At 38.1% G+C, this 25,980-nt stretch overlaps 1 protein-coding gene across 1 annotated transcript in view; it reads right to left on the bottom strand.

The window, feature by feature from the left end:
• LOC124717039 (zinc finger protein 490-like) overlaps positions 1-25,416 on the bottom strand; it is a 72,646-nt gene extending 47,230 nt beyond the window's left edge. Inside the window, exons 1-2 of the mRNA XM_047243694.1 lie at positions 25,246-25,416; positions 24,907-24,969 (exon numbers count right to left, since the gene is read on the bottom strand). Coding sequence (XP_047099650.1) covers positions 24,907-24,927 — 21 coding nt within the window. The 5' untranslated portion in view covers positions 24,928-24,969; positions 25,246-25,416. The remainder of the gene's footprint in view (positions 1-24,906; positions 24,970-25,245) is intronic.
• Between the last annotated feature and the right edge of the window lie 564 nt (positions 25,417-25,980).

Genomic DNA, 25,980 nt, shown 5'->3' with positions numbered 1-25,980 from the left:
GTGTGTGTGTGTGTGTGGTCTATTTTTCAAAGCCCTTGCTGGTGGAAAGCTTGTTTGTGATCTGTGACTTAGCATCTCCGCTATATTGTGAGGAGCAACTTTCCTTTTCATAATATTGTTGAGTCAAAGAAATAGATTGGACGTGATGGAAGCTCAAAAAATGGTAAGACCCTTTCAAACAGTGAAATTAAAATTATGTTTTACTGCAGTTTCAAAAGCATAACTTCAAATATTAAATGAAAATTGTGAAAAAAAATAATATAAAATAAAAATATCAGCACTCGATATTTCCATTTTGATCAATATATCGGGGAAAAATATCACCGATAAATATCGATATTTTTTGGAAAAACTATCAATATCGATATGTTATCAACAGCCTTAATCAGAATAACTGAGCAAACAGATTCTTGAAACAGTTCCTTAACCCATTCAAGACTAAATTGTTTTCCAACAGATGAGACATTGCGTGGTGTTACACCAGTCATAATGGTTGACAGCATTTAAAATTGTGTATGAAGCCTGTAGAGGTTAAAGTCTGTTGTGTGTGTTCTCCACGCAACTCTTCTAAATGTCTTGCAGATGGAGAAGTTGTGTGGGAGGGCCTAACAAGTATCTCTTCAAAGTGGGATAGTCGCTTTTGATCCTCTCGGTTGAATCTTCGCTCAATCCCTTTCAGAATCAGATCTAGAATTTTAAACACATTTTCCATAAAATGATATCCATGAAACAATTCTTCAAGAACAGAAGATGTTTCCGTGTGTTTCAATCCCACTAGTATGTTTCTTAGCTGTGAGATACACAGTCCACCCAAAAAGTTCCAAGACTGATTTCCTTCTTGGCGTACAAGCAATGTCAGCACAGTTAAGTACACTGCTTACTTGAACTAACAACTGTAAACAACAGGTATGGACTTGTGTGAAGCAGTGAGCGTGTGGCCATAGTGTGTCAACACTGTTGTGTGACAAATCTCAATATGGCAACACCTCTAAATTAAGAGTTCAAAACATTCTCCAGAGGGTTTTGAAGAAGACAAAACTGTGTAAAAAGTTGTCCTGTACGCCTTAACTACCAAACAAAAGCAATGCGTGGATGCCTGCCACAACTTGAGGACATGCTTTTCTGTAAAAAATCACCACAGGTGCTGAGACTAAGTGTTATCAACACAAATCTAACACAAAATGGCAAAGTGCAGAAATTCACACGATGGGTCAACAATCTGACGATGTAATTGTCATTCAAGCCAGTGTGACATGTGACAACATTCCACAAAGAGACAGTTTCACATGATTGTATTAATGTTATGTGCTTCGTACTTAATTTTGTGTGTGTGTGTGTGTGTGTGTGTGTGTGTGTGTGTGTGTGTGTGTGTGTAGAGGATTGGGGAGGGAGGAGGCTATGTGGAGCACTTGAAGCATTAAAACAGCCTTTTTAAACTTCCTTATAATTTTTATTAATCCAGTCTTAAAACTTTTTGAATTGATGGGGTATTTACGTCTTTCAGATCTAGGTACTTAGAATAATCTGTGGCTTTTTCTAATAGCACACCAAACGCTTATGCAGTTCTAAGATTTGCAAGAGCTCTGTCTCACTGCACTAAAAATTGGATTCTACGCAGATCTGGCCGGTTCTTAGCATGGACCAAACACGTCAACAGTGACTCTCATTTAAAAAATTTAACTTACACTTCCCAAGCCAATTCACCTACCCCACAGGACTGACTGAATTTTCTCTCCATTCAATATGTCAGTTACTGTTTCCTAGACCGGGTTATAGTTTATCCTAAAATATTTCAAAAATTTTAACCTTACAGCTCTCTGAGTCGGTAACATCGTAATTAGCCACTGAAGTTGTGGATCTGGATTCATCTTAGCGGCACCAGATGGTAGCACAACAACAGCGTACATGTTTTTCATTTTTGGGGATTAAATAACTAAATCTGAGATGTCTTTGACAGTTACCAAGACATCACACAATGGATCACAGATTTTTGAAACTTCCAGTAGAGCAAGATCCAAACAATGATTACTGCAGTAGGTACAACAGCTCTTTGGCTGGTCTTGAAGAAAAGATTTCCTTCATACCCTTGTTCTGCACAGACATGTTGGCTGCACCAGCTAAACAATGGGTATGTAGAAACTCTACTCTCACTTAGAAAGATTATTTTTTGAAAGCAATTCTGCCCCCTATTCTCTTACTTTGAGCATTTCTGGGTTGAAGCACCATACATGAAGAGTGAACTGCTCCTGACTAGTCATGTCTCTCATAGAATCTGGCGTAATTCCATAACGTGGAGAACCTTTTATTTGCTGCACAATGTCTCAGATGAACTGAATTATGAGGTTTCCAGTGATCGTTTCATGACCTCTTAGTTCAACCCATGAACCTCAGTGAACTGATATTTACTAGTATGGTGCTTATAGCTATTTACATCTACATACACATACATACTATGCAAGATACCGTACAGTGTGTGGTGGAGCTTACCCTTTACCACAACTAGTTGTTTCCTTTCCACTTGCAGACAAAGTGAGGGAAAAACGACTGTCTATATGCCTCTGTATGAGATGAGCCCTCATTTCTTGCCTCTTCTCTCCGTGGTCCCTATGTGAAATGCATGTTGGTGGCAGTAGGATTGTTCTGCAGTCTGCTTCAAATGTCGATTCTCTGAATTTTCTCAGAAGTGTTTATCGAAATTAATGTCTTCATCACTCCAAAGCCTTCCACTTGAGCACCTGAAGCAAATCCATAACACTTGCATGCTAATCAAACCTACCGGTATCAAAACTAGCAGCTTGCCTTAAAATGCTTCGATGTCTTCTTTCAATCTGACCTGGTGCAGATCCCAAACACTTGAGCAGTACTCAAGAATAGATCGCACTAGCATCCTATATGCAGCCTCCTTTACAAATGAACAACACTTTACTAAAATTTTCCCAATAAATCAAAGTCGACCATTCGTCTTCCCTACCACAACCCTCAATGTTCGTTCCATTTCATATCGCTTCACGCCATTACAACCAGATATTTAAACAACGTGACTGTGTGAAGCAGGACACTACTCATGCTGTACGCGAACACTACAGGTCTGTTTTCCTACTCATCTGCATTACCTCACAGTTTTCTACATCAAGAAACAGCTACGATTCTCGCACCGTCTAGAAATTTTGTCTAGGTCATCTTGTATCAACCTATAGTTATTTATTTTTGACACCTTCCTGTAAACCAGAACATCATCAGCGAACAACTACAGATTGGTACCAACCTTGACTGGCAGATTATTTATGTATACAGAAAATAGCAACTGTCTTATCACACTTCCCTGTGGCACTCCTGGTGTTACCCATCTCTCCGATGAAAGCTCGCCACTGAGGACAACATACTGGGTTCTATTACATAATAAGTCTTTCGGCCACTCACATAGCTGGGAGCCTATTCCATATGCATGTAACTTTGTTAACAGTCTGCAGTGGGATAGTGTCGAATGCATTTTGGAAATCTATAAATATGGATTGCTTGTTGCCCTTCATCAATAGTTTGCAGTACATTATGTGAGAAAAGAGCAAGCTGGGTTTCACACAAGTGGTTTGTGGACATGAGCTTTGCGGTCTCTAGAAAATTTATTATATTCAAACTCAGAACATGCTCTACAATTCCGCAGCAAACCAATGTTAAGGATATTGGTCTGTACTTTTATGAGTCCGTTTTTTTACCCTTATTACATACAGCTGGCACCTGTACTTTTTCATAGTCACTTGGCACTTTGTGCTGGTCGAGAGATTCGCGATAAATGCAAATTCAATAAGGGGCCTATGATGTAGAGTAATCTTTGTAAAACAGAATTGGGATTCCATTTGGACCTGGAGACTTATTTATTTTCAACTCTTTCAGCTGTTTGTCTATGCCATGGATACTTATTACTATGTCATTCATATGGGATTCCGTGCAATGGTCAAACAACAGTATGTTTGTACAATTTTCCTGCATGAACAATTTCTTAAATGTGGAATTCAAAACTTCAGCCTGCCTTTTGCTATCTTCTACTGCCGATCCATACTGGTCAACGAGTGACTTGCTTCATAATTTTACTTAGGACCAGAATGTTTTTGGGTTCTCTGCCAGATCTTTAGCCAAGGTAAGACGGTGGTAGCTGTTGCATGCTTCACGCATAGATCTTTTCACTGACACACAAATCTAAGCTAATCTTTGCCTGTCATCATTCACACACCCTCTTTTGAACCGAAAGTGCAACAGCCTTTGCTTCCGCAGCATTTTCCAAATATCGTTATTAAACCACACTGGGTCTTTTCCGTCCTCCACCCACTTACTAGGCGCATACTTGTCCACAGCACGATTTTCAATCTGTTTGTGCTTTGCTCATAATTCATTATGGCCACCATTCTGGAACTAAATGAAGCAGTTCATTGTCTGCCAACAACTGTTTATTTGCTCTTTCTAGCAGAAACACTCTCCTAGCCCTCTTGACTCGTTTATTAACTTTCGTAACCATAGTTGCTATGACGACATCATGATCACTAATCCCCATCTCTAAACTGATGCCATCAATACGGTTTGAGCTGTTTGTAGCTACAAGGTCCAAGATACTTCCACAGCATGTGGGCTGATCGGCCACCAGATACTACAAACATTGGGTTATCAGAGATGTGCTATTTTCATTGTCAATGATCAAGTTCACCACGTATATTTTTAACTTTTCTGCAGCTTTTTTTCAGCGACAGAAACTTCTTTTTGAGCTGTTTCTTTCTGATGTCATCTACTGTTCACTATGTCTATAGACCTAATGCAGTCATAGCAGAGAATGCTGTCGCTATTTTCCTCATAATGTAGCCACATATAAGAAAGAAACCATTCCAATATATTCCATTCCTTCACAGAAATTTATGATACAATAGGGCAGAATGTAGTTGGAGTTATAAGACGTTTAACACTGTTTGACTGATAGTAATTGCAAGGACATGACAGTTGGATTCAGTTATAAGCAACAACTGTTGTCAACTATATTATTAATTGTGGACGAAAAGTAAATGATGATGAGACAAAGAAAATGTTCATAGAATATTACAAATTGTCCCCAGAAGCTCAAAATCACTTCATAGCTAATAATGTGTCTGAGGAAAAGACACATGCGGAGTGTTTAAAGAACAAACCTGAAGGAACTGCAAGCTGGTGAAAATATTCCAGGAAGTACTTTCTTTACAGTGCTTCCTTGCAGACTAAGATAGAAGTATGTCAGAATATGTTCTTTAGTACATTTTCTTTAACACAAAAGAAGGTAAGAATAATTGTGGAGAAAAGATCGGGCTCTGAAAGAGGAGTGTGTTCTGAAGATGGACGTGGTAAACATTCTAAAAATCTGAAAGTACCATCTGATAACACTGATTTCATAAAGGAACTCATTAACATGTTTCCTTCCTACGAAAGCCATTATTCTCGATCTCATTTTTCTAAAAAATATTTATCTCCAGACTTGAGTATTTCAGCAATGTACTGGCTCTATCAAGAATTTTGCCATACCAAAGGTGTGAAGCCAAGAAGTGAAGCTTGTTATCGAAGAGTTTTTGTGACCTGTTTCAATCTTAGCTTCCACAAACCGAAGACTGACACTTGTGCAAAATGCGACCAATACGTCGTGATGCTCAAGAATTGTACTGATGATGCTGAACATTGTAAGGTTGGAGTGGAACAACAGCAACATTTGGATTTAGCCCAGGCTGCTTACCATCAGAAAGACAGTGACAGAAAGAAAGCTGAACAGAATTCCAATGTAGTAACCCTGGCCTTTGATTTGCAGAAATGTCTACCCACTCCCTTTTTACAATGTGGTGTGGGATTTTACAGAAGACAACTTTGGACCTTCAATCATCTATGTAAAGACACATAAAGAATGTTCTCCAGTATGTTACATTTGGAATGAAACAATGGCAGGAAGAGGTGACCAAGAAATAGCTTCTTGTCTATATGATTATTTGATGAAACTGGCCGATGAAATTGTTGAGGTACACCTGTACAGCGATTCATGTACCAGACAAAACAGAAATATTTTATTGCCATCATGTTTCTGAGAGTAGTGGAAGAATTCATGATTCAGGGAAGACTTTTGGAAATCAACCATAAGTTTCTTAAAGTTGGACATACTCACCTGGAAGCTGACTCAATTCACACAGCCATTGAGAAGACAAAGAAAACAACAACTGTTGAAGTAGAACTGCCAAGAGACTGGGCCAAATTATGCAAGGTTCCCCGAAAGCCACCCATAACTGCAATAGAGCTGGAGCAAAAGGACTTCTACAACTTTAAAGACCTGATGAGAATTCAAGAAAATTAACACAGAAAGGAATCCTATCGTTTGGAACAAGATAAAATGGATGAAGTATCACTCAGGTATGTCGGGAATTGTCTCCTACAAACACAGTTGCTCCTCAGAAGAACCATTCTAGATGATAGATCTGAACAGAAAGAAAACTCGATGCTTGTCTATGCCCAAACTTGCACCTATTTCTGATGCAATTAATTCTGGATGAATCCTGTGGATCACAATTCTTCCTCCCCTTCCACTGAACTTTCTTGTTTCATTGCCAGGCTGCTGTTGAATTAGATCAATTCCTTCAATCCTTGAAGATTTCTTAACTGTCTTTTGTACAGCTATATTCCCTCCATCATTGCTTTCATCACTACTTTTGCCACCATTTGGTACATATCAATCAGAATCTTCAAATAAATCTTCATCAGAACTTGAAATCACGTCTACCAATAATGATGAACATGATGTAACTACGTAGGCTTTCCCGGCGTAATAAGTCTTGAAAGTCTTTTCGGGTTTGCTGCCGGATCCTAAAATCAACTGGACTCAATATTTCGGCGATCCAACTGTTCGCCATCTTCAGGGAATGCTGCTTCTGCTGATGAGTCCCGCTGAGAACTGACGCAAGATTGCAATTCGACGTCCTATATAGGCCACCGTTCAGTACACGGCGCATGCGCCGCCCATCACGGTTTCTGACTTCCAAAACAGGGAGGTGGCGCCGCCCTTAGTGAAACACTGCTGGCAACGATATATCGCAATCAAGGCCGCACCGAAGAACGTTCTGTTTTGATGCGAGATAATACAGGATTCCACGTTTTGCTAAGAGGAAACCCATTGTCCCTGTTGATTAAATTATCAGCCAACCTAATTTCGATCGCCTCTTTATACACACTATTCCAAAAACCGGAAATGTTGGTAATTACAACAGTTTCCTCAAATTTCATTTTGTGTCTCTCATTCAGACAGTGTTCTGCTACGGCCGATTTTTCCGGCTGTTGTAGCCTCGTGTGACGGCGATGTTCCACACACCTGTCATTCACTGTGCGAATAGAACGACCAACGTAAGCTTTCCCACATTGACACGGGATTTTGTACACCCCAGGTTTTCTAAGTCCCAAATCATCCTTCACAGAGCCGAGCAGAGCCCTAATCTTAGAGGGTGGATGGAACACACTCTTAATGTTAAAACTCCTTAAAATTCGTCCAATCTTAAACGATAAGCCTCCAGCATAAGGAAGAAAGGCCACAGATCTATGTTCCTCTTTGGACACCTCCGGAGACGGTCCAAATTCCATAGCCCGACGAATCTGATTCTCGGTGTATCCATTTTCCTTAAAAACAGTCATCAAATGCTCAAGTTCTTGGGTTAAGCTGTCTGCGTCGGAAATGGCATATGCTCTCCGTACCAAAGTCCTAAGGACGCCACTACGTTGGTGTGGTGGATGACAACTCTTAGGGTGCAGATACAAATCTGTGTGTGTCGGCTTTCGGTGAACGCTGTGTCCCAAAGTTCCATCTGGTTTTTTATAAACCATTACAACTAAAAATGGAAGCATCCCATCATTTTCAACCTCCATAGTAAATTTGATACGGGGATGAAGACAGGTGAAGTGGTCCAAAAACCTGTTAAGAGCATCACGTCCATGCGGCCATACGAAGAAGGTATCATCCACGTATCTCCAGAAGCACGTTGGTTGCAAAGCTGAAGTCCTCAGTGCCATAGCCTCGAAGTCCTCCATAAATAAATTTTTAAAGGAACAACTCTTATTATTGTGTATTCCCACCAGATTTAAGTCCAATGTCACAGCACTGTTTCAATTGTTGAAACCATCTGTTAGTAAAAGGCCAACTGGAAACCTGATAAAACACTTTGGGGCTTACAACTTAAAACCCCAGTATCTCTCATCCTATGTGGCTTAGACATTGGCCATTTTAACATAATGAGGAGCATATGGTGTACACCAATAAAACCAGTGCTGACAAATATTGACATTGGCCCTTTTAGAACCAAGCCACAGATTTATCTGGTCCCCTAACAAAGATATTGGAAACCAAAAAATGAAAAAAAATTCAAAAAATCTGTTTTTTTAATAATGTATTTTGTAAGTGCAAGCTTCTCGCCATTGATACTCTAAAAAGTAACTTTGGAAAAATACCTTTGGAACGAATAACTTTGAACCATTAAAAATATATTAAGGAATACAATCAGTTAGGTGATCATGGTTTTAATTTATAGTCCATTGTGTGCTTAACTATGTGCTTCTTGTCTGAAAGGTCTGGAGCAACTGATTACTGAATAATTTAAAAACCGCAGATGATTGTAAATGCAAAAAAATGCTTGTGGCTGTTTCTAAATGATAACCAATAAAAATATTTTTGAGTCTACCAAACATGAGGGAATTCACCCAATGAATATCAATTTTTTGTGAGATGGTCAAGCAACCAGTAGCTGGTCCACTTGGAATGGATTGACCCATCCTAATGTTTGTGTATTCTGCTGGTTAAGCATTGGGTAGAATTGTTCAGGCCTTGTATCTGCTCTGTTGGCAGTGTATTCTGAATCGTCCCTCTTAGTGTCCAGTCGAACCAGACACTGAGGTGGTGGAATTGTAATGTTTGTAACATAATTTATCTGCAGTGTTGATGTTTGTGCAGTTGTTGCAGTCTATGTTTTTAAATAGTTTTCAAATTTAAAACCCATGCCATACTGATATAAGCTAACACTGGTAATAAATAATGATTGTTAACTTCTCTTTTTGTCGGACATTGTAATTTTGGCTTTGAAACACCTATTCATTTTACCATAGGCACTCTTCTTCTTATTACTTTTAATTTTTTATTTTGGATCTGAATAGGTATTGAATGGCCATGAATGTAACATATAAACTTGAATCAGTGTACGTAATCAGGGTGATTCTTCAGGAAAATCTGGAATTCTCGAGGAATTACATTTTACCTGAAAAAAATAGGAGAAATCTACGAACTTTTAGGAATTTCATAAAATTTTGCAGAATTCTGTGTTTGTCATGAAGCATTGAAATTTAATTTTATTGACTTTTGTAAATCACAAATTTTAGAATACTTAATATTTCCAAGTGTGTTAATTATATGAATATTATTCCACATAAATTATCTGTGCTAAACTGCAGTTTATTGCTTATGGTTGGTGTACCTCAACTGAGAGGAAAGAAAGAAAAAGTCATTAATGTGCTTTATGGTTAGCAATCCATTTGTGTTACCCCATCAGTGGATGGGAGGGGCAAAGGGGCACTTACCTCCTCCTCCCCCCCTTTCAAAGTTAAGGCTAGAGGAAATACGGTTTCTGCCAACCCCGATTCACTTAGACGTGTACATAATTCAGAAAAGAAATTAAAGGACTTAAGGGATCTCCTTCCACACATCAATGTAAGCAGTTGTCCATTCTACATGCAGTTCATCAATCACCTGAGAGCCAATACAGAGACAGATGAAAGAGATAAACAGATATCTTACGAAGGGAAGTATGAGGATGGTGATGACGGAAACGGGTGATATATTTTTTTCTCTCCCCTTTTACAGTATCAACCGTAGTGTAATGCAAATAATTTGTATGATATTAAGAATTGTGAATAAATTTTCCTCCATGATTACGAGACCACACAGTGTTTTCATGATTTACGGTGATAAAATGTGATTTTGGGAACATGTAAGAGTTGCTATCAGTTATTAAATTCTAGAGGAATGAATAAAGTGATTTAATTAATGAGTACAAGGACATATTTATCTTAAAATTACCTGTTTCTGGTTATTCAGTGTACCTGACCCTGATGTCCAAAGGGCCAATTTCAAATAATTTAAGAGAGTTCTTGATTTTAAAAAAGGCCAATGTCTTAAGTCCTTTAATTTTGAGGCTGAAAGTTCTAGAAGTTTATTATTTCAAAATAAGCATTAGTTAAGATGATTTACTATAATGATAGTAACAAACAACCCAAAATATACTGTCAATAGTTGTCAGAAAATGACAGAAAATATTAATGATATGAATATAATAGAAGGAAACATTCCACGTGGGGAAAAAAATATATCTAAAAACAAAGATGATGTGACTTACCAAAGCGCTGGCACGTCGATAGACACACAAACAAACACAAACATACACACAAAATTCAAGCTTTCGCAACAAACTGTTGCCTCATCAGGCAAGAGGGAAGGAGAGGGAAAGACGAAAGGATTTGGGTTTTAAGGGAGAGGGTAAGGAGTCATTCCAATCCCGGGAGCGGAAAGACTTACCTCAGGGGGAAAAAAGGAAACTCTTTGCCTCTGTATATGTCTGCTTGTGTCTGTATATGTGTGGATGGATATGTGTGTGTGTGTGCACGCGAGTGTATACCCGTCCTTTTTTCCCCCTGAGGTAAGTCTTTCCACTCCCGGGATTCGAATGACTCCTTACCCTCTTCCTTAAAACCCAAATCCTTTCGTCTTTCCCTCTCCTTCCCTCTTTCCTGATGAGGCAACAGTCTGTTGCAAAGCTTGAATTTTGTGTGTTTGTTTGTGTGTCTATCGACGTGCCAGCGCTTTGGTAAGTCACATCATCTTTGTTTTTAGATATACAGAAAATATTAAGATGCTTATAACTTAAAACAAAGATTCTTGACATTGGACCTTTTAGAATCAAGCCACAGAAATATCTGAAAATTACACACTTAACATGCCTTTTTGATATCAAACTTCAGTATAAATTTCAACTCTTGAGATTCAATGGGAAGTTATAAAAAAGTTACAAATATGAATCAAAAAGATTTTTTAGCATCTGCAATACCAGGAGTAATGGATAAAGTGTATCAGTTACATAATTTAAACATATCTATGTTCACTTAAAAAAAGGAGAAGAAGAAGAAGAAGAAGAAGAGAGAGAGACAATTCATTACAATATCTTGTTCTCACCTTATTTGTTTTTACTACATTGTTCACTGAACAACAGAGAAATTCCTTTGCTCAGTTTGGGCATTACATTAAAAGTTTACCCAGTTGCAGCTGTAAATTCCAGGGGAGACAGCTTCTTCAGTACATTTTTAACCTGCATCCAGACTTGATCCTTTTCAGATTTTTTAAACTAGGTCTTCAGTTCTTGTGGGTGGTAAAATGTAACAAGCACGTCTTGGTTTTACAATCAATATTATCAACTTCAGCACTCCGCCACTGTCCACCATAAATATAAGCCACTATGTCCTTATTTTCAAGTGTCAGTGGTGCAAGTTTTCCACATTGATGAAGTTCACTATAAGGGGATGCTGACACGAACTTACACATGAGCAAGATATGTGACTGAGGTACACTATGTGGTCATAAGTATGCAGACAACCCCAAAAACATATATTTTTCATATCAGCGGCCTCAGCTCTGCGGAACTCACAGACTTCAAACGTGGTCAGGTGATTGGGTGTCACTTGTGTCATACATCTGTACGCAAGATTTCCACATTCCTAAAAACTCCTAGGTCCACTGCTTCCGAGGTGATAGTGAAGTGGAAATGTGAAGGGGCATGTACAGCACAAAAGTGTACAGTCTGACCTTGTCTGTTGACACACAGACTGCCGACAGTTGAAGAGGGTCGTAACGTGTAACAGACAGACATCTATGCACACCATCACACAGGAATTCCAAACTGCATCAGGATCCACTGCAAGTACTATGACAGTTAAACTTCGATTTCATGGTCGTGGGGCTGCTCATAAGCCACACATCACACCAGCAAATGCCAAACAACGCCTCACTTGATGTAAGGAGCGTAAACATTGGATGACTGAACAGTGGAAAAGCGTTGTGTGGACTGGCGAATCATGGTACACAATGTGGCGATCTGATGGCAGGGTGTGGGTATGGCAAATGCCCAGTGAATGTCACCTACCAGCATGTGTAGTGCCAACAGTAACATTGTTGTTTTGAATGGCACGATCACAGTACAGACCTAGATTTATGTTTTAAGCACCTTCTTGCTTCCCACTGTTGAAGAGCAATTCGGGGATGGCAATTACATCTTTCAACACGATCGAGCACCTGTTCATAATGCATGGCCTATGATGGGGTGGTTACACAAAAATAACATCCCTGTAATGGACTGCGTGCACAGAGTCCTGACCTGAATCCTATAGAACACCTTTGGGATGTTTTTGACTGCCAATTTCGTGCCAGGGCTAACCGACCAACATCGATACCTTTCCTCAGTGAAGAATGGGCTGCCATTCACCAATAAATATCCCAGCACCTAATTGAACATATGCCTGCAAGAGTGGAAGCTGTCATCAAGGCTAAGGGTGGGTCAACACCACTGTAAATTCCAGAATTACTGATGGAGGGTGCCACGAACTTTTAAGTCATTTTCAGCCAGGTGTCCGGATACTTTTGATCGCATAGTGTACAAAACAAAGAAAAGACAGGGTGCCTTTAATCTTCTGACAAGTGTTGGATCTTTCTTCCAAGACAATGGCAGTGAGTTCTTGTATTTCCTCACAATTTACAAAAACATTGGCAATCCCTTTTACCAGTTCTTTACAGAATTTAAACATTTCTTGAAGTGTCAAGATCTGGTTCTCATAGGTCTTCTGCAGACTAGCTTTTATGACAGCTAACTTTTTTGTACCACTGACACCATCCACACGCATTCTTCCCATGGCATGATGCAAAAAAGTGCCATTCTGCATGAAGTCGACAGTCTTCTTTGTGAAAGGAGAAGTTAAAAAATTTTTTGTTTGTATATTGGCTCGCAGCACCATCGCAGAAGTAGATCTGTTTGTTTATACAAGAGTGGTGCTGTTTTATGTAGTTTCTTAATTGCAGCTGAAAAGCATGCACTGCTGTCACATTGTGGTCAATGTAGTCTCCTATGAAACAAAAACTGTGGATCTTTAGTTTACCTTGATCTTTATATTAGAACACAAATGGATGAGCTGTGGCCTGTTTGTTTACCCCATGGTGCCCTTGTACTTGATCTTGAATTATAAGTGAATTTTATTTGATCCTGTACGATTACATGGTGTACAGTGAACATGCATGTAATATAGGACATGTCAAAAATACAAAAACCCTCCATTATCACATACTTCCTAACTATTCTAACATCTTGAACAACAAAGGAATAGTTTTCAGAAAAGTTGGCAAGAACTAAGCATTCATCAACTGCCAAAGTTTGCTTTTAGCAGAAATTTACCCTGAGCTTTGACAATAAAATAATGCATTTTCAGATTTTCAAGGTTAGGTACCAACACCTCAAAAAAACTCTTCTTGTGGTTTTGTAATTGTCACAATTTCCGTTCTGCCTGGTGTAACCCATTGCTTTTATTCTATACTGTCTGGCATCAAACTGTCTTCTTCTGATTCTACAAATATGTCAAGTAAAGCCTGTTTGTCTGGACAATCTTGACATTTCTCCATGATCAAACAACTATAACTGTCAATATTGCAAACCAGAACTTCCAAAAGGTCTTTGTAGTCAACTCTAAGATAGGTCCAATATTTTCACCAACTTTATATTCTGGTGATACAAACAAACATAAACATTATGGGAGCTAGATACCCCAGCAACAATACACTATGTCAGTATCAACTCACAAAATTTCGACCTTCCAACTTTAATGTCACAATTTTCTTTTTTGAATTCTCAGTGAACAGTTCATTTAAATTGCGCAATATTTATCTTTTTTGTCTCTGCTTCTTAGTACCATTTTCTTCCACAGAAACACAATCTTTTTCTTCCAGGCATCAAATGGCTGTTATTGTCATCTTCATAAAACCTAATAACTTTTTCAATCCTGTTTGCATCTATGACATTAGATGCAGTTTTCTTTTGTAGCACTGGTGAAACTCTCTGCAGTTTTACTTACTAACTGCCCTGTTAATTTGACCAATGTTCTGACTCATTAAATGTCACTAACTTTTGCTCAACTCCAAGAATTTGGTAGTAAACTTGTAATCTTAACTTTGTTCTCTTTGTTTGAAATATGACATTTAGTTTTTAGCTTTTCTATCAAATCATTATATTCGCTCCGAGAATTTTTAGAACTTCCATCTGGTTTCATGCAACTTTTCTTCTGACAACAGTTGCCACTTTTTCAATTTTTGCAATCAATGTGAAAGTACTTTTTTCTTCACTTAGTTTTCTTGTTTTACTGGTAGGTGATGCACCTAGGATTTTACAAGGTAAATCTACTTTTTTCACAGTTTCTCTTGAGTCACAAAATTCTTTATCTAAACTATCACCATCCCCTCCTTTGTTAATGACAAATATCTTTGAATAACATGTTGGACACAATGACTTTCCTGGTATTTTATTGATAAAAAGGCTTTTATTTTCAAAATAATGATCAAATGTTATTTCTCTCAGGACTTCTGTTATTGGCTTCTTATGTTTCTTGAAAGGGTCCAAGCAAGACAGGCTAAAAAGGTTTTGAAATTTCTTTAAGTATTTAAATTCACTGTACTTGAAAGTTGAGTTAACCTCTGAGCTAACTGGTAAAAAAACACTCTTTCTTCACTGTAATCTCTAAATAAAACAATGTCTTAAGGAAACACTCCAAACACACTTTTATGGCAGGCTTTATTAATAAGAACACCTGTAGAACACTGAGACTCCACTGTTAAACTGCACACTTCAAGAGCTCATTGTTAACAGATGTTGGTGGAGGGGAAAGACAATGCACAGACTTGTACCATCTTGTCTGTAAGCCTATACAGAGTTGCAGATGCTATCCGCTAGCCTGCTGAAACATTCTGCAGAGGACTGTTCCAATAAATAATCATTCATTACTTTAGTTTCATGTATTTTTTCATGTGGTTAAATTATATAATTGATACACTTTTTTCATTAGTCCCATCGAATCTCGAAGTTTTACTTTATACGGAAGTTTGATATCATAAAGGTCTATTAAGTGTGTAATTTTCAGATTTTTATCTGCCCCCCCCCCCCCCCCTCAAAAAAAAAAAAAAAGATGCAAAGATGGAAAAAAGTGTAAGCTTCTCACCATTGATACTCTACAAAAAGCAAGTATACTGCGTAGAGCAATAGCACAAAAAAATATTAAGGCTGAGAAATTACTCCTTCTTTGGAAAAATACAGTTCAAAATGAGTTTTTTAATTTGTAACCAATAACTTTGAGCCATCAAAATATATTAAGGAACAACTAGGTGATCATGGTTTTAATTTATAGTCCAGTGTGTACTGAACTAAATACTTCTTTATTTGTAAGGTCTGGGGAAATTTTTTAAATTATTCAATAATTTGAATAATTTAAAAAACTGTAGATGCTTGTAAATGCAAAAAAACTAATTGCAGACTGAAACAAAAATGGTCAGTTTATAAATGACAAACAATAAAAAAAAATTTAAAAATGTTTTTGAGCCCACTAAACATTAGGGAATTCACCCAACAAATATGAAATTTTTCTGACATGGTCGAGCAACCAATTATTTTTTTTCCTGGATCACTTGGTATGGAATGACTTGGATGTAAAGAGTCCATGTAACATCACTCTCATTAGACCGATGATGACACACACAGCCCTAATACATCTGCGTGGCCTGCAGGCCATACAGAAGAAGGTCCTACAAATAATATGAGAGACTTCATAATACACATACAATAAGGAAGTGCACAATGGATTCCACTTTGAGACCTTTGTGGAGGTATTTGAGAAACTCACGACATAACTGGATAGAAAGTTGAGACATTCGAACCACCCCTTCATATTCAATCTGGGGAACTACAATCGTAACCACAGGCGGAAGCCTAAAAGGCCAAGAACACTTTTCCTTAGGGATTGGTAAACGTCTATGAGGAGCTTAAACTGGGCATGCAGACGACGCAATATGGTGTAGTCGTCTTATCACAGAAAATCTGACTTGCACCGCCAGCTGCGCTTAGTTTACCACCTGGCTTTGACAGAAAAGCCAAACACACCTAAATGCAAACAAAACCCACATGACTTTCTACACCATTTTATAATCAAACTGACCTCTCTAGTGATGACCTTGGTTTGTTACATGGAATGAGGATTTTGCAGTTGGCTCAAGAGATATCGTCAGTGCCTAAATGCAATGGTCACTATACAATCATAGGCCTCTCACTCCTTGAGTTTCAATTTTCCTGAAATTTGCTGCAGGTGTAGATTTATCCTAAAAATGAATCTGTGCAAAATTTTAAATCATTAGCTTAAGTATATGAGAAACAGTGGTCTTCTGTTTGGATGGCTTTTCGAAAAACGTGCATGAAAATGAACAAAACCCACTGTTTGAAGCTCTTTTATTACAAGACAAAAGCATGTATGAAACTTTTACCTTCAGGTCCAGGGTAACTTTTGGGTATGAATCAAAAAACTATAGTGCGATAGAATGTAAAGAATTTTTTGAACCAGCATAATGCAATAAAGTGACTCAAAAAACCTGCAGAGAAAAATTCACAGATTTTTTTATCCTCTTTGGAATCAGATATCTCAGGAAGATAAAATGCAAAGGAACTACAACTTGGCACATTTGTTGACAATGCCTGGTATGCGATTCTATTGGCATATCTTCCTGCTTAGTCAATTATTTTTGATTATACTCAATCACAAACAGGGCATTGAATTTAAAATTACAATAAATGAGCCAAGTTCAGTATAAAATGATAATTGGATCCTTTTATCACCCACAAGCCTCATCTCCTGATGTAGCTGAAAACTTTAGAGAAAATCTCAGTTCACTTGTCTGTAAGTTCCCCAATCATCTGTAATCATCAGTTAATATTTTAATCATCCAACAATTAATTTGGAACATTACAGTTTTGTTAGTGGTGGGTCGAAATAAGACGTCCTGTGAAACTCTGCTAAATGCCATCTCTGAAAACTAACTAGGACAGAGAGTTAGGAAGCCCACTCATGATGGAAATATACTGCCTCTAATGGCAACAAATAGACCTGACTTCTTTGAGGATGTCCACAACAAAATGACCATGACATGGCTGTAGCGACAATTAAAATAAGCAAAGAGATACATATGTTCTGCAAATTAGATAAAATATCACTAGCGTCGCATCTCAATGACGAATTTGAAACTTTCAGCACAAGGGAGGAGCATGGAGAGCAATTCTGGATCAAGTTTAAAAGAATAGTTGACAATGCACTGGATAGATACGTACCCAATAGAACAGTTCATAATGGGAGGAACCTCCCTGGTATAAAGTCACTGTAGAGAAACTTCTAAAGAAACAGATATTGCATCATAAACAAAGCATAGGGGTACAGATAGAGCGATGCTGCAAGAAACGCATTTGGCCACCACGACAGCAATGCACAATGCCTTCAATGACTACTGTAGAAAATATTATCACGATATTTCACAGAACCAAAAGAAATTCTGGTCATACATAAAGGCTGTTAGTGGCACCACAGTTATTTTCAGTCCCTAGCAAATGAGACAGGAACTGAAATTGAGGGTAGCACAGCAAAAGCTGAAATGCTCAACTCCATTTTCAAACGTTCATTTACAGAGGGAACCCACAAGAGTTGTCCCAGTTTAATCCTCATACCACTGAAAAGATGGATGAAATAAGTATTAGTGTTAGTGGTGTTAAGAAATAGCTGAAATCATTAAAATTGAACACAGCTCCAGTGCCCGATGGAATCCCTGCCAGATTCTATACTGAATTTTCAGCTGAGTTAGCCCCTCTTCTAACTATAATCTATTGTAGCTCACTCAACAAAAAACTGTGCCCAGTTCTTCGACAAAGGCACAAGTCAAACCCACCTACAAGAAGAGCAGTAGAAGTGATTCACAAAACTACCATCCAATATCCTTGACATCAATTTGTTGTAGAATCTTAGAAGATATTCTGAGCATAACATAATGAGGTATGTAGAACAGACTTACCTCCTCCATGCCAGTGGCCATGTGAAATTCAACTCGCACTTTCCTCATGACATACTGCAAGCTTTGGATCAGGGCAACCAGGTAGATGCAGTATTTCTTGATTTCCAAAAAGTATTTGACTCAGTACCACACCTACACTTATTGTCAAAAGTACGATCACAGGGGGTGCCACTAACTGTGGTGCCACTAACAGCCATTATGTATTACCAGAATTTCTTTTGGTTCTGTGAAATATCATGTGATAATATTCTCTACACTAGTCATTGAAGGCATCGTGCGTTGCTGTGTTGATGACCAAATGCATTTCATTCAGCATCGCTCTATCTGTACCCCTATGCTTTCTTTTATACCTATTATGAAGTACTCTCTGTTTCTTTAGAAGTTTCTCCACAGTGACTTTATACCATGGAGGTTCCTCCCATTATGAACTGTTCTACTGGGTACATATCTATCCAGTGCATTGTCAACTATTCTTTTAAACTTGAGCCAGAACTTGTGAGTACATTGAGGCCTTTTTGGTAGGGAGGGCATAGCATGTTATCTTGGATGGAGAGCCATCATCAGATGTAGAAGTAACTTCAGGTGTGCCCCAGGGAAGTCTGTTGGGACCCTTGCTGTTCATGTTGTACATTAACGACCTTGCAGAAAATATTAATAGTAAAATCAGGCTTTTTTGCAGATGATGCAGTTGTCTACAATGAAGTACTATCTGAAAGAAGCTGCATAAGTACTGAGTCAGATCTTGATAAGATTTCAACAGGGTGCAAGAGATTGGCAACTTGCTCTAAATATTCAGAAATGTAAAATTTTGCAAAATGAAAAAAAAAAAAAAAAAAAAAAAAAAAAAAAAAAAAAAAAAAAACATGATATTGTATGACTATAATATCAATGAGTCACTGTTGGAATCAGCCAACTCATACAAATACCTGGCTTTGACACTTTGTAGGGATATGAAATGGAATGATAGCACAGGTTCAGTTGTGGGTAAAGCAGGTGGTAAACTTCGGTTTACTGGTGGAATACTGGGGAAGTGCAATCAGTCTACAAAGGATATTGCTTACAAATCACTCATGTGACTAGTTCGAGAGTATTGCTCAACTGTGTGGGACTCGTACCAGGTAGGACTAGCAGGGGATATTGAACGTATGCAAAGAAGGGCAGCAAGAATGGACACGTTTGTTTAATCCATGGGAGAGTGTCAGAGAGATACTGAAGAAACTGAACTGGCAGCCTCTTGAAGAGAGACGTAAACTATCCGGAGAAAGTCTGCTAACACTGTTTCGAGAAACTGCTTTAAGTGATTGCTCTAGGAATATGCAACAACCCCCTACATATTGCTCACACAGGGATCGTGCGGATAATATTAGAATAATTACAGCATACACAGAGGCAATCATTCTTCCCATGCTCCATGCATGAAAGGAACGTGAAGAAACCATGATAACCGGTACAATAGGGTGAACCCTCTGCTATGCACTTCACACTGGTTTGCAGAGTACAGACGTAAATGTATTAAGTAAGGTTCAAACTTTGGGATTTGCTTGCTTTCACCACACCATTGTCAAAGAGCTTCTCAAACATAGGGCCGCAGTTTCCAACATATTGGGTATTATGAGCTCAAATTTTGCATGAGTTAATTTTTATGGTACATGTGAACCCATGGTAAATTTAAACAAAATCAGAAATGGAAGGGTGGGAAACGTTTGAAAAATGTGATCACTTGGGATGGAATGATCCACTAGCATTTTTCAAAACTGACAAATGATGATCGCCAACAGAAAAAATTATTTTCGTAATCAATATCACCACCAGAAAAAGTTTATTTTTGTAATGATTTAGCTGTAAGCTACTCTGTGGATGCATGTTTCTTCATTTATGTATATGTATTATGAAATGGATGAACGTAGTGTACCTGTAAGCTGGGACAACAATAAACATCATTATCATGTTCGCGGTACATGCTGGTTGGGTGTTGATGGGCCCTCCCTTGGAGATATGGTGCAAGCCATGGAGAAGCACTGGCTGTGAAAATGCATAGGAGACGACATGGGGATAAAAGAAAACTTACATACTTACTCAGTTGGAATCTATTAAATAAGTAAGACCATTTATGAACTTAGACGTTATCAGTGCACTCATGATGTCCTGAATAATGAAGGAACTATGCAATGCATGGGTAACTGTAAACAAAAGTATAATACATGATACAATGTTTATGAAAAGCACTGTATTTTGAGAATTGGATGTTGGATTTATACTCTTAACTTCCAGCAGCAACTGTAGAACTTTGTGAAATTGAGTTCAATCAAAAGATATTGGCAAATGTGCGGAAATAATAAGGTAAGCATGATCAACTAATAGGAAGTCTTAGCTCCTGATCAGTCTTTACTTCACCACCTGATATCACAGTTAAGGGCAAGCAGAATATCGCACCCGAAACCACTACCTTAAAAAATCTTCTTGTCTACCACCTCCTAGACAGTACCACATTAATGAACATACAGAACCAGGTCCATCGACAGAGACCTGCATCCACTGAATCCAACAAAAAACTAATCCTGTCGTGGAGGTGATAGAAGAACTTTTTATGATGGTCACCACACAAGTGAAGGCATGGAGCGGCTCCATTGTTATGGGTGTGCAATTGAGAGATGCACAGTGGAAATGAAAGAAAAGGAAAGGAAGATTGGGTTTAAATCACTTCGACATCATGATCATTAGAGACAGAGCACACGGTTGGAGAGTGGCAAGGGTAGGGAAGGAAATCAGCCATATCCTTTCAAAGGAACCATCCCAGCATTTGCCTGGAGCCATTTAGTAAAATCACAGAAAACCTAAATCTGGATGGCCGGACACAGATTTGAACCATCATGCGAGTCCATTGTGCTGAGATAAGGAAAGACAAGAGACCACAATCTAATGGAAGGTATGTAGATGGCATTAAAAAACAATGTTGTAACAAGATATCTGCTTGTGTGTGTGTGTGTGTGTGTGTGTGTGTGTGTGTGTGTGTGTGTGTGTGCGCGCGCGCGAGTGTGTACCTGTCCTTTTTTTCCCCCCTAGGGTGGGTCTTTCTGCTCCCGGGATTGGGGTGACTCCTTTGACTCCTTGCCCTCTCCCTTGAAACCCACATCCGTTCGTCTTTCCCTCTCCTTCCGTCTTTCCTGATGGGGTGGCCGTTTGTTGCGAAGGCTTGAATTTTGTGTGTATGTTTGTGTGTCTATCGACCTGCCAGCGCTTTCGTTTGGTGGGTGACATCATCTTTGTTTTTTGAATATTTAAAAAGATTGTAATGCATGGAAAAGTGTAGAAAAGACATTTATCCAGCAGTCAATGTCAAATGGCTGATGTGTATAAATCACCATTCCACAGAGGAAAGCATCATGAGGAAATTTACCTGCTTTAGATAATGTAAATGTCTCTCTAGTGATCATTCTTTCTCTGTGCCTTCGTGACAATAGAAGTCCTGTGAAAAAGATGACAAGCATTTCTGGCTATTGCTTCATACACTGTATTTTACAGTTTTAGCAGACTCTGCTAGTCAACTTCCTTGGCATTCCAGTCAACTGTATCATCTCTAACGTTGACTTTGTAACATACAATTCCTGTATGATATCTGTAACTGATTTCCCAAATTAGTTGAAATCTGTATTCAAGTCTAAGTACAAACTCACTCAGTTCTCTATGTTGACTCAGTCTGAAAGTTAAAAGGTTCTCAATATTGATGTAATCTACCTACACTTAAATGCCCTTGCATACACAGCTTAACAACAAAATATGTTAAATGCCTGGGGATTTTGGCCAACAGAGTACATGAAAAGCGAAAAAGCGAACAAATAAAATGATTCATCAGGTTCCTCTACCAAATACTGATGAGCAAGCATGTAATAATTAACCAAATGTGCTATCAACAAAACTCATTCATGCTTCAAAAACAGAAGTTAGCTTACTCTTGCAGTAAAGTTTCCTTTCTATCCCATATAGGGATAGAAGGAGAAATTTCAGTGAAAATACAGTCATTGCTCTCCTCAAAGACAAAACACTGACGATGAACAATGTGCAATAACATATCATTTGGTTTAATATATACAAATACACCAATCACGTTTTTTAAACTCTCTCGACAAGGCTCACAGCAGTGAATGGACTATTATGTGTCACAACACGTGAGCAAAACCGTGTAATTAAGCGACGTGGGATCATATAAGAATGAATATAATAGTCACATGGTATTACATGCTACTAGTCAGACACTAATTACAGCATTCACTGAGGCTTTTATACGATTATTCTTTCCTGCTCCATATATGAATGGAACAAAATGCCACCATACCCTTCTCTGTGTTTTTGCGCACGATAGATGTAGATGTTTGGAATGGGATCTCTCTGCACTGCTTGTACTTCCATTTATGAGGAACAAGTATGCACAGTAACAAGAAAAGTAATCCAAACAAATTACAAGTTTACATGCACCTCAATTTTCTGCATCACGTGCTGAAAGTGATCATTAAAACTGGGAATGTTAGTGAGTCACATGTTGCAAACATAACTCTCCCGCCAACTCTGTACTAATAAGTAACTTAATGCTAAATGTGATGATGGTATCATTCACCTGTACCAATTAAAGCGTCAATTATTTATTTTATGCAATGTAACCGTTACACAAATGTGTATCACCAGATGCACGAGTTTTCAGTTTTACTGATATTCCAGCACAATTTATGCCTACCATTTTTGACACTGTCTACTGCCTCTGTGATCTATTAGTTATTGTCAGTACCTACTAATGGGAAGTTCTTGAATCTAATCTCCAGTGACCACTACGGATGTTTCCAGGTTGGGGAGTTCTGCAAAGGGGTCCACTCAGTCGAGTCCAAATTATGAAGCTGCCTCGCAAGTTTAGTATTGAAAGTGATAAACAAAAGCCTCTCAAATGGTGTCAGAATGAAAGATTTATAGCAGTCTAGAATCTACATGTCATCAGTGTAGTGTTACCAATAATGCAGCTAACCCTAAGCTGCATTTCAATATTACATTATTTTGTTATTAACTCGTTGACTGTCACGAATCCACTCATGGTGGATCTGTCACCCGCTGTGCCTGCCAGTGGCCCCACACCTGTCAACGTATTTGTATTAAAACACCAATCAATCCTGTTACGCAACTTGTAAATGGAGGCAGACACCGAGAAATTCTTCAAGCTTGTTTTTAACTCTACTTTTAATAGTTTCTGAACTTTTCATGCTTTCTGACAAATTACTAAAAATGTGTGCTTCTGAATAAAGGAAACTATTTTCCTGGTATTGAGTCTATGAATGTCAAGTTGTTGGTTCAAAAGCAGCACACACTGTTACAAGTTTCATTAAAAATATACTGGGAAGCCACAGTTATTACTCGTAACTTTTTAAACAGGTAATGGGTTTGAATACACACATACATTACATGCTTTGTGACGTAATCCAAAAGTTGATGTTTACAACATTATCGACAGAAAGAGTGTGTATGTGTGTGTGTGTGTGTGTCACGATTTTAAAAGTTATAATCCCATGACAATGTGGCTGTCAACCTGTTCTGTTTTGTGTCCTTTTATATTTTATGCATAGGCTACTCGGAAGCCTTTACACTGATTCTGAGCTGCAAGTACTTACTACACAAGAAAAAGTGAGGACCTTAAGATGATATGGTGAGAAACACCATGCCATTACTTCTGTCAAATGCCAGTTGATACCTTAACATTACAAATAGATGTTCTGCCAACCAATGCACTGCTGCAAGCTATTTTACAATGTTTATAATTTAATTTCATTGTGGAAAATAAAAACCTCAATACTAACAAGTCATGATCAGTTTTAAATTGCATAATTTTGTTTCATTATTAATTATGTTCAGAACATTCATCATAAACTTCTGGGAGGAATGACGGAAAAAACAACACAACAAAATGCTGTAACATCAGTGTTATCATTCAGTGTGACCCTTTCCCATACAATTCCAGGACGCTTTCTCTTTCTGACATTCACAGGGAACTCTTTACTTTGAAACACTGTACCATTATCTGACATAAAGTGAAACGGCACTTAGAACAGAGCTAAGAAAGTTGTCATGTCACTGACTGGATAAATCATCAAGGTGGATATCTGCAGTCTTTGCAGAGCTACAGAATGATGCACAATCAAGTTCGAACTACACATATCAAAATGAGCATACAGCTCCCAGAAATGTGACATAACAGTATCTATTTATTACAACAAACTTCAATTCATTCCACTGAAAGTAACATGATTACGACCCCACTCAGCTTGTAGGGCTAATAACGATAGTATGTCCAGTACGTGTGAGTACATAGGCTATTAAGTTCAGATTTCAAAGGGACAAGGGAATTCTCCTAGAGAAACTCATCAATGTGGACACCAACGACAATTGATAGGTTCCCGTTAACTAAATTTTTAAAAACTCCTGTATCTTACAAGATGAAAACAACGATTAAAACTAAATATGAAAGGGGCTTACACAAACGTAACTGCTCAGATTATAAAGCAATAGAAAGACAATTATACAGATCATGGTAGTTGTTATGATTTACAACAAATATCTGTTCTTTAGTTAGAAGATCCGCAGAATTAATTAGATATTACTGAAGTGTTGCAGTGCAATCACACATTAGACTATATCCTCCACCGTTATTTTAACATGGAGTAACTTACTCTTTTTACAGGCGATGCCATTGTACATAGCGCGTTCGTTTGCAGCCTCAAAATTTGAGTTATCTGGAAACAACAAGGCATCCATCAGGTTCTGACGCGTTTTCGCTAACTTAAAGTTCCTTAATATGTAAAGGTGTGTTTCTTATACTATGAAATAAAATACATTGGGTGCGTTTTCCACTCATTTTCGAGAGCAATACAACTATACAGGTTATGTCTTGTAATATAAGTATAAAGATTCTTCGTCTTAGCTGCATTAGTAAAACTGTCAACTTCACAAAAACTGAACAAAAACACGACACAAAAATATATGTATATAGAATAGTCGAGCATTCACACCTGCGACCAGTCATTTCTTTTCCATTACTGAGACCAACACACATTTCAGGGTCAAAGTTATCAAGTCATTTTAATAAAACTTTCCTCTATCAATTATTGACCGACAAGAATGTAATAACCTGTTGCGTTATCCAACAATGCTTTCAACGAAACTCGTTTGTACTTCGAAAGCAGAAGTAACATACTTTTGCAGCATAGCCAACATAACCTGCAAAAAAGACATCTGGTGAAAAAAAGAGCGAAACGAAGCTAGTGGAAGATGGTTGCGGAAAAGTTAGATTGTACGAGAATTCTCCCATTTGTCCTCTTCGGATGTCCTTACTGTCTCGTGTATGGAAATGAGTGAAAATGCGTAGCATTGTCGCTGTACACTATACCTCAAAGTGTTATTTTGTGTAATTTGTAACTCGAGTTATTTCTAGTGCATCTTGGTAGAATGGTCTCTCAGATCCGAATTTACGGTCATTTTTTGCACTATTGCGACATATGCCATCACACTATAGTGGAATATAGTTCTTTGGATAATTCTCAAAGCCGGAATCATTTATCGAGCCGAAAATTCTGTTCCAGTATAAGAACGCTTGCACACAGTAGACGCCGTAACAAAATTTGACAGCAGTGTTCGTATTGTCACGCTCGCTTAATCTCATGTTAATATGAGTAACAGGTACATACCGCAAGGAATTTGTCACTCGGTTCTCGGAATGTCGTGTTACTTAACGGGTGTGCGCAGAA

The sequence above is a fragment of the Schistocerca piceifrons genome, chromosome 9, assembly GCF_021461385.2.
Source record: "Schistocerca piceifrons isolate TAMUIC-IGC-003096 chromosome 9, iqSchPice1.1, whole genome shotgun sequence".
In the NCBI taxonomy this organism is placed as follows: domain Eukaryota; kingdom Metazoa; phylum Arthropoda; class Insecta; order Orthoptera; family Acrididae; genus Schistocerca; species Schistocerca piceifrons.
This window is presented reverse-complemented; position numbering and strand designations above follow the sequence as displayed.